The sequence below is a fragment of the Crotalus tigris genome, unplaced genomic scaffold (assembly GCF_016545835.1).
Source record: "Crotalus tigris isolate CLP2741 ecotype Arizona unplaced genomic scaffold, ASM1654583v1 scf7180000024375.2447938, whole genome shotgun sequence".
Lineage (NCBI taxonomy): Eukaryota > Metazoa > Chordata > Lepidosauria > Squamata > Viperidae > Crotalus > Crotalus tigris.
In genome coordinates, this window is record NW_024100545.1 from 2,361,890 (window position 1) to 2,372,483 (window position 10,594).

General features: G+C 42.3%; 1 protein-coding gene across 1 annotated transcript in view; it reads right to left on the bottom strand.

The window, feature by feature from the left end:
* LOC120301262 (ceramide kinase-like) overlaps nt 1–6,355 on the bottom strand; it is a 30,830-nt gene extending 24,475 nt beyond the window's left edge. The window contains exon 1 of the mRNA XM_039328256.1: nt 5,870–6,355. Within this exon, the coding sequence (XP_039184190.1) occupies nt 5,870–5,987 (118 nt within the window). The 5' untranslated portion in view covers nt 5,988–6,355. The remainder of the gene's footprint in view (nt 1–5,869) is intronic.
* Nucleotides 6,356–10,594: the final 4,239 nt, after the last annotated feature.

Here is a 10,594-nt window from a genome sequence, read left to right on the forward strand (position 1 = left end):
TTGCAAAAAAGATGATCAAAGTTTTAGGCTGCATCAATAGAAGTGTAGTTTTTGAATCACGCAAATTTTACTTTATTCTGTGATTTAGTCAACCCATTTTTGAGTACTGTGTCCAGTTCTGGGCAGCAGGACTAGAACCTTAGAGAGCAATGAGGATGATTTGGAAAGAGTTGGGAATGTTTCATTTAAGCACTCTTCAAGGTATATCATTGTTCCTCCATGGTTCCATGATGCAGCACACAAAATAATGAATGTACGATACAGGAAGAAAACCTAGTCACCATCTGTTTTGTATGCTTTAATTTAGATAGGGCATCTCTCTCTCTCTCTCTCTCTCTGTGTGTGTGTGTGTACATGATTAATCTAAAAGGTGCCTCTTAATTCTCTGACACTAATATTCATATAAAGGATATTATATCAACCATGATCTTTGTTCTTTCTATTGCTTAGCATTTAAAAATTATACAAATGAATGGAAAAGTGAAATTCATATGTTTCAAGTACCACATGTTGAAATTTCCAAAAACTCTCTGTAATAATTAAACATCTCCAGATAAAATTAGACGATAATGTAGCATTGCATTTTTTCATTCTTGAGTTCAGGTTAACTTCAGTCCTGCCTTATTCAGGTCTTTTGATGCTAAGCAAAAATCTTCATCAATTTAATATTGTGTTCAGCTTAAAGGTGTTGAAAGAAAAATCATCAGGATCCAGTCCAAGCCAGGAATAAACAAAATAGAGGCTGTTTGGAAAGAAGGTTCTTTATTGAGTTGCCAGAAACTTCAGTGACAGCAGCCTGTTTCTGGGGCGGCTGACCACATGGAGCAGGGAGTGGTGGGTTTTTATACCTTCTTGGGCTTTTGTATTTGGAGTTGTTCCTGTTCCTGTGGCATGAACTTTGACCTGAGCCTCAGTGTGCCCTTTTGGTATTCTGATGGTAATGGGTTAATCCAATTATGTCCTAAAGGTCATGTCCTGCTTTCCTGGGGCTGTAGTTGATGGCTATGTCCTGTGTTGGATGTTTGGATGAGGGGCTGTTGATTCTAATCCTATCACTCTGCTATTGTTAGCTATCAGTTTTGCTGCAAGGGATTTCAAAATATTTTATTTTGAATGGACTTCTGCCTGTATTTGCCCATGAATGGGGCCTCAGTCTTTCTGAATGGGATTATCAAATCTGCATTTCTATAGAGCTGGTCTGCTTAGTTCCTGTTTGGGGCTATTAAGAAAAACTGGGCCTGCTTTTCTGCCTTTAAGATCCTTTGGGGAAATATAATATTCTGCCTTTTTTAATATCCCCCAAAATATTTCCTTCTCTAGAACAGGGCTTTTCAACCAGTGGTACGGGTACCACCTGTGGTACATTGGCACCTGGCAGGTGGTACACGACCATCCTAGAAAAGTGGTAGCAGGGGAGCGGAATGAGCTGAACCAGTGGCAGCATCGCACAAGCCTGAGCGAGAGATGGCTGGAGCTGCAGGGCTGTCAGGGCTCAGCGGAAGCACCAGGATCAGTGCCAGGCTCCAGCTGGAGCTTGGTGCTGATCTTGGTGCTTCTGCTGAGCCCTGAAGAAGCACCAATCAGCTGGAAAGCAGCACTGATCCTGGCGCTTCTGCTGAGCCCAGAAGAAGCGCCCATCAGCTGGAATGTTGCAGCATCTCCAGGGTCTTGTGATTTACATTCAGATGCTTGGCAATTAATTCATATTTATGATGGTCACAATGTCCCAGGGTCATGTGAAGTGACCAAAACCTGCTGCAACCACCCAGCAGACATGGGGAATAAAAACCAAATACCCCCCCACCCCACATCCGCTATCAATCCTCAACAGAAATGCTCACATCAGTGAAAACCTCGGACAGGAAGAAGAGCTCCGCTGGGCAAGCAGGCAGGTGTCTTGCTCGGCTGTGGCTTGGGGGCACTTTTTTCAGTGCCATTGTAACTTCGAACAGTCATTAAGTGAACTGTTGTAAGTTGAGGACTACCTGTACTTTATCACTTTTTTCCTTTTTTTTTTTTGGTCATCAAGTTTTTGACACCTTGCTAGGCGACTGGTGGTACTCGGATATTGCCATATCCTAAAGGTGGTACAATGGGTGAAAAGGTTGAAAAGCCCTGCTTTAGAAGGTGACTTCCAACAAAGGAAATTCTAATTTCTTACTGGAGGCCAGGAGGCAATTATACTGAAAAGATTTGGCTGTTTTTCATTAGATCTGCTAAATTATCTTTGTTTATTATTGAAGACTACACTTTTTACTCCAGAAGTGGAGAAATACTAATGCCAGGAGGCTGGGATGACCTTTAGCACTGGCCAATCTGTAATAATCTGGAGCGGCAACTTTTGCAGAGACTCATTTCCATTCTTCCTTATTATATGAGAACAAGGCTGCCCCAAAGGTACAAAAAAGGGGGAAAGAAAAAGGTCTCCAAACCAGGCCACCCTCTCATGTTCCATGGATATGAAGGCATCTGAAATCTTCAAATATACTACATAAAATCCTAAATATTATCATTCCTATTTTCCTCTGAAATTTTAGCACACTAAAAAGAACCACAGAGAGGCATCTAGTGAATTGGGGGGGAAAGCAGAGAGCAACACACATAGATGGCTCAACCAGACTTACTCCTCTATAAAATGTAAGCTGGGGCAGAGTCTTTCCTCTGGGGCCTCACTGAAATGAAATTACACCTTGCTGAGCCTTATAAGCTCAGACAGACTTGCTTTCCCAGAGGCACTCATTCACAGATAGTGCTAAGAGAGGATGTTGTTGATCAGACCAAAGTCTACTCTTAATGGTAGTTTACTGTTAGTCAAAGGCTCAAGCAACTCAGCACACACATTCCCCCACCCCTTTGAGTTCACACTCCCTCAGTGTTCTGCCAAGATAATCATTACCTGCAGGAAGGAAACTATTTTAGAGCTGAGTGGATATTTTTACCTTGTTTATCTGCTAAGTTAGGAAAAATATTAACCAAGACCGAGCATTTCAGGGTACAATCATTAGCTGGGTACAGATAAAACAATTAACAACGCCAATGAGTATTCATAGTTCAAGCTGCTCCCTCCTCTTAGTCATGGGGCCTGTTTTTGTCCAGATGCTAGAAGGAAACAGGTTGAAATGGGTTGAGTACCAGTTTCTCCTTACAATGACAAAGAGGCTGAAGGGATGTTAGTATGGTTATGATTTTAGTATGTTTAAGTTTGAAATTAGCAGCTATTTTATATATATATAGCAGTGTTTCCCAAACTTGACAATTTTAAGGCATGAGGACTTCAACTCCCAGAATTCCACAGCCAGCAACACTGGCTGTGGAATTCTGGGAGTTGAAGTCCACATGCCTTAAAATTGTCAAGTTTGGGAAACACTGATATATAGTAACCATTTTATACTGATACTTGTAGTGTTATAATGTAATCATTGTTTTGTTAATGACAATTAAAAACAAGGAGGTCCAAAGCAGATCTTCAGTTTGAGGGAGTTTGCCCCAACTTTGTTTCTACCAGATGTTTGGATTACAATTCAATTAATTCCCACCCATACTAAGAATTAACATCTTGGTAGAACATAATGGGATACTCTACATTTTATTTGTCAATGCTCAAAGTGAGTAGGAAAACGCTCTAATATTTTCTAATTCACATGCTGGTAGAAGAAAAAAAAATCTGCCTTCAGAAAAAGTTGATTTTCTAAATCCTGAAGGACATCTTTACCATTTAAAGCTTCAGTCCAACTCCTAGGAAATGCCACACTATTTGGCCTGGTTTATTTATTTACTTTTTTACCAAATGCACCAATAAAAATATCCACTAGTCTCATTGTTATAAAGAGAGAACTACTGATTTATTTCTGCGTTGTATTAGGTCAGGAGTCTATGTGCTGTGCTTACAGCAAGATAATAATTGGAACTAAGGGCCTTCATATCTTCAGAGATAGAGGAATTATACCATTATTTTTTTCTCCCTGAATGCTAGGTGTCATTAAGGCCAAGTATTGATTAATGTTTTTGATGAAATAGGCAAATGGCCTAATTTTAAATGTTTCCTTTATTGCTTTTAATCTGAGTACTGCATCAATTTTAGTTGGTTGTAACAAGGCTTTGCCTGACTCTAGATGTTAGATTCTAATATTTTCTTTATAATAGCTATAGATGCTTCTTCAAGTAGCATATAAAGCTGTAATATTGGATTTCTAATATTTTCTTCCTGTAAGCTTTTTCCTATCATGTTAACTTCCAAGAAAACTACTTCCATACTGCAGATAATTTCAGATGCATTCATCTCCCAAAGGTCTGCTGGATCTCACTATTGCGCATCTGGGTATGGCCCAAAAAAAAAAAATAAAAAAAAAAAATCAAGATTGCAGCTGCAATGGTGCAATTAAAGCTTTGCTTATTTTTTATGTGCATTGCATATGCAACACATTTTAAAAAGAGGCAGAATTTCGATTGTACTCTTGCAACTGTCATCGTCACTTTTTTTTACGACACCTGCTAACACCCCTGCCTGCGGCCTTTGCAAGTGAATCATACAGCACAACCAAGTCTTCCTGAAATCTTTCTCTTGCATGGGGTAATCATTGTCTGCTGTAGTATGCAAGCTTGCCTGTCATTAATAGGCTATTTTTTGTGAAACCCATAGCAGAACAAGTGCTAAAATTCATTGGAAAAAAAGCACAATTGGTACCCACAGCAGCTGAATAAACTGACTGGAGCTATTATATAATTTACAAATAAAGGCCATATTAAAAAGGATGGCTCATATGCTGCTTAAGGCCAAGGCATAGAAGAAAGGGATTATACTTCCAAAAAACACTACCTGCAAGTATCTCCAAGATCAGTCCCTCAGTCTTCCAGTTAAGCACATTTTAAGTAGCATGGAAGCCTTGGAGAGTCATTCACATTCAGAGTAGTCAGCATGACATGAATACAGAATGAGTTCTGTATTGTTCCCTCACAGGTTAAGGACATTGGAAAGAACTGTAGTGATATCCAATCCATTTTCCTATGCCCCCTTGGGACTAAGTCTGCCGTTCCCATGCGTTTGGATACATAGAGAGGGGGATGGTTTTGTTAGTCTGGACAGGACATCTTATCCAGGAAAGTCATCTAGAACAGTATGTTATAAGGGAGAAGGAGATATTATGAAGTTCAAAACCCAGCTGATCAGAAGATAGCCATCTCATGCTCAGAATGCAACTCCTACAGTCCCATGCTTTGGCCAACAATGAAGTTTGATGCACAAAACATCTGGCATTTATTCTCATTGGCTGGCATACCTAACCCCCAAACCCAAGGTGCATTGATGGGTCCACCGAGCAGCAAAGAATCACAAATATCAGAATTCTGGAGCACCCTTGATGGGATTGTGGGTTAGGATGGTAAATAGAGGCCCCAGATAATTTCAACTCTATATATGACTAGTATAGCTTTGCTAAACCAGAAAATACAGCCACTCTTTCTACTTTCCCTCCAAAGTGCCCTTCAGCTATGTTGCTTTTTAACACCCCCAGAGTGGAGACACTTGCTGAAGTACAACCCCCCCCCCCAGCCAAAACGGGATGGGAACTGTAGTTCAGTATCTCTGAAGATGCCGGGTGGGGGAAGGCTGACTCCTTCAGAAGGTGCAGGAAAGAAGGAAAGCGAGAACAAATTCACAAAGGAAAAGGCACCTTCCAAAGGCTCCTAATTGGGATTGGGTTGAGATCCGTGTTCCCCTTAATCCAAGACCCGATAGGAGCGCATCGGCAGCAGCCCTCATTCCCTGGGCCGTCTTCCCATCCACCATTAAAAGATCAGGGCTATCTCGGAGGCGCACGCACCACCCAACTTCCCCCGATTCGGGATGGGAGAAAAGAGCGGAGAAACTCACCGCTCCCTTGGTTTACGAACTCCGGAGTGCCCAGCAGGAATTCGCCGCCCGGCGGTAACGACACCAAAACCCGGCCACGCGGAGTGCGCAGCGGGCAGCGTAGAAAAGTTTCTCCCATGGCCGGGACTGCGAAAGGACGGTGGCCGGATCGGAGGGTCGCGCTCCGTAAAACCGACTGCAGAGGTGGATCTTTGTTCTCTCCCACCTCATTCGCGCCGAGAGCCTTTATTTCCCTCAGGTTTAGTTCTCCGCCTCCCCAAGGCGGAGAAACCCCCAGAAACCCGCCCCGCTTGTACCCGGTGTCGGCGATCTTCTTTCTCCCCGCCCTCGCCCTGCTGCACTGTGCCCCGAGGTGAGTCTGCCTAATGTTCCCCTACCCTGGCTCCTTCTTCGGCAAGAAAGATGAATGGCCTAATTCAGGGCTTTTCAACCTTTTCACTCATTGTACCACTTTTAGGATATGGCAACATCCCAGTCGCCTAGCAAGGTGTCAAAAACTTGATGACCAAAAAAAAAAAAAAAAGGAAAAAAGTGATAAAGTGCAGGTAGTCTTCGAGTTACAAAAGTTCGCTTAGTGACTGTTTGAAGTTACAATAGCACTGAAAAAAGTGCCCCCAAGCCACAGCCGAGCAAGACACCTGCCTGCCCACCTGGCGGCGCTCTTCCTCCTGTCCGAGGTTTTCATTGTTGTGAGCATTTCTGTTGAGGATTGGCAACGGGGGTGGGGTGGAGGGGTGTTTGGTTTTTATTCCCCCCATCTGCTGGGTGGTTGCAGCAGGTTTTGGTCACTTCATATGACCCTGGGACACCGTCATAAATATGAATCAGTTGCCAAGCATCTGAATGTAAATCACAAGACCCTGGAGATGCTGCAACATTCCAGCTGATCGGCTCTTCTTCTGGGCTCAGCAGAAGCACCAGGATCAGTGCTGCTTTCCAGCTGATTGGTGCTTTTTCAGGGTTCAGCAGAAGCGCCAGGATCAGCACCGAGCTCCAGCTGGAGCCTGACACTGATCCTGACGCTTTCACTGAGCCCTGACAGCCCTGCAGCTCTAGCCATCTCTCGCTCAGGCTTGTGCAGTGCTGCCACCGGTTCAGTTCATTCCCCTCCCCCACTACCACTTTTCTATACCAACTGCCAGGTGCCAATGTACTACAGGTGGTACCCATACCACTGGTTGAAAAGCCCTGGCCTAATTTATTACAAATGTTTCCCACAAATGTTCAGTTGTGGACTTGTCCTGGTGTTGTAAACTCAGAAAGAGAGAAATTGAGGTTGCAGCAAAACTGTTGGGGGACAGAGGACTTTCCTTTAGAGGAAGAGCATCCCAAAGATAACCTTTGCCTCATTAGATTCTCCAGGTTGGCCACTGTCAGTTTTTATTTGCCTGGCCCATCATAGGATTCATTTCCACGTATGTGTGCAAAGAATTTTTGCCTTGGGGTTTTAATTACACAAATTTCATTGAAGAAATAAGTTGAGCTTGAGAGTAGGTGCCTTTTGAGAAGGAAGAACAAGGGGAGGAGTACGATGTTGTCATACACATTTCCTAGTTGGGATACACAAGGTCCTCTTAATTAGGGGGACTTGAGCTTTTGCTCAAGCAGCTGATCTCTTAGTGTTGCTGGGTGCTGGAAAGCTATAGGTCTATTGTAGCTTAGCAGCATTTGGCAGTCTATAATAGTGTCACCTCTATTTTTAAGAAGATATATATAGGGAAATGAACCATTTCATTCTGTTCTGTTCACAGAACTTTGGACTTCCTGAAATAACTTTCAAACATTTTTATGCATTTTGGAAAAGAATCTTTTAATCTCTCTAAACCTTTTGATGTGTCTGCCCACCTTACATAGATGTTCCATAGGCCTACCCTATTAGAGATCAGTCGGGCTGGACCCAGAGAATGGAATTCTTGGCACTTAGCCTCCTCAGTCCAAAACAGCTGGTCTCTTGGGATTCAGTGGTGCCTTTCATTTTATCCTTCAAGAAACTGGTGAGAGCATTCTTCTTCCCAAAGAATAATTTAATTAAGAAATTAACCGATTCTGTTTTCAAAGTAGATTGTTTTTATGAATGTTTTTAGTTTAGTACAGTATATTTTAACCATTGTAACCAACCTGGTATTGCACCAGCAGGAAGCATTCAAAGTTGATAATAAATCTAAATAAATAAACCAATCAACCAGATAATGCTCAGATGGCTTGAATAATCTCTCTTTTGTAAAATGATCTTTTTGTTGCTCTGACCAAGGAAATTAGATATATAGGGCCGATATATCTCCTATAAATAAGACCTGATAACAAGTCAATATCCCTGGACAAATGGTAGATTCACGCTAGATTAAGTTTGGATTGAAGGCAAGTAGCAAAACAAGTGAGGTGGGGGAAATGGGAAGAAAAGAAGCTTGATGTCACTGTTTGTCCCTGACACTCTGACCTTTTGCAAAATTGGACCTGAAGGGACTGAAGCTGAGCCAGAGATAAGAATGGCAGGGTTTCCTCAGATTAATATTTCTAGACCAAATGGACACCCTGGGCCAACTATATTCTGTCTATGCCCCCAAAGTGGTCAGCCAAAAGAGAACAACAAACAAAGTGGACTGCCTATTATACAGTTGTAGCGTTACCTACTCAGAGGCCGCCAAGCTCAGGCCCTCCCAGCCCTGCTCCCCTCCGTCGCGCTCTGCAGCTACACTCTCAAGGTGTTAGTGAAGTGTCTTTTCTAGCAGAGGCTCACAAGAAGTGGGGAGGTGGCAGACTCTCGTCGTCAAAGGGAGGGGGCCTTTCAGGAACAAAGATGACCAGCTCCTAATCCCAATAGTCAATGCGTCACAGTGTTTAACAGCCCCAAGCAGTCATAGCAGCAATAGTCAATGACCTCACAGTGACCGTTTGGAAACAAGTGGGGTGGGGAAAACCCTGGCTCCAGGCAGCGATAGGAATACCAACGAAGGTAGTCAGCGTTCTGCAGTAACAGCTCGCCCCACCAGGGCAACTCCCCACAATATCTATAACTTGCATAAGTAACAATAATCAAAGTTTGGATGGTCGCTAGTCTCCAAAGTAGTAACAACCGGCCTATCCTTCTCTTCTGTCATCGCTCGCAGTCTCAGGTCTTGTCGGTGTCAAAACCCCTCCCCCCCTTTCCTTTATTGTTAAAATCTGAATTTAGCAACCCCAGCAACTTTCTCTCTCCTCACTCTCTCGCTTGCTTCCGATCAGGATATCCCCCTACGAAAGAAAGCAGTAAAATTCCACTTTCTCACTCTCTCTCACTCTCTCCTTCCCTCTCCTTCACAGAAAGGGATCAGCTAAAACCTCAAATTCCTCTTTTACTTCACCTGGTCTCTCTCCGACAACAGCCACAACAACCCCCCCCCAACCCCTTTCTTTCCTCCTTTTTCTTTCCTTCTGCCCAATCCATGCCCACCATGCCCATAACCGGCAGCAGCTGTCCGAGCTTCCCTCTGCCCGGGCAAGCTCCTGCAAAGCCTTTCAGCCAGCCCCGCTACACAGTAATAATAGATAGAATCAAATCTCTTATTATGATCATAGACCAGCATAAGTAGTAATAGAAAGGGATAATTGAAGTTACAATGTGCTTCTTCTTGGTGGATCAAATATGCTTTTCATGGGAACCAAACTCCCAAAAGGCATCATGGCTTCAATGGAAGTCTAAGAATATTTTGTGAGTCTCTCTGTGTGAGCCAAACAATTCCTGGTGTAAAAGGAAAAGCAAAAATGGTTGCAAAGGTAAAATAACAGGAAAGCCCATCGTATCTTCTCATCACTGGAAAATCATTTCCTAATGCCTTCAAGCACTTTCACTGAGAGTAAGGCTTTTGGATGCTTCTCATATTTGTTCAATGCTTTCCTGCCCCTCCCACATAGTCTAGGTTGTCCTTGACAAAGTCTAATATTTTTCCTCTATTTCCATACAATGGAGCCATCTCTATTAACAACAACTGGTCAGGACAGGTATATTACAGTGCATAGAAGAAAAAGAGACAAAAGCTGGGAGATGTTGTTATCTCTTTCAATTGCTGTGTCCTCTTCAAAATCACGATTCACAATTATTCCTAGTTCATACATAATTCATCTTATAATACTCTATATATTAATAATACTATTCAGGTATTCTTATATTCCATATATACTATTCTTATATTCTTATATTCCACTTGAATTGAAAAAGAATCCCAGAAACAAAAAATTGGGAGGAGCCATGAGGCGACTGAACCCAGCCTCCTCTTCCTCCTCCTCAGTGAAGTTCATATTAAAGCTTCTCAGACATTCAGATTCCCACTTTTTCAGTAACTGGTTCCATTGTCAAATTGCTCTTATTGTTGAGATTTTTTTTTTCTCACATTCAATCGGAATTTGATTTTCTAAAACTTTTATACATTGTTCTGTATCCTACACTTTGGAAGAAGAGAAAACAGGTCTACACTGTCTCTGTGGCATCTTTTCAACAATTTGAAGAGTGTAACCAATCATTTTTCTTCAAGACTAAACATGCCAGTTCCTTCAGTCTTTCTTCACAGTTTCCAGTCCTTTATCTTCATTGCCATTCCTGAAAACTGTTCCAGTTTTTCAGAATCCTTCAAGTGCAGTATTTAAAACAGAATACAATACTGTAGATGCATTCAAGGCAGAAAATAGAACAATTATGTCCTGTTATTTGGAAATATTATTCTATTCAGGCAGTTAAAAATTGCACTTGGA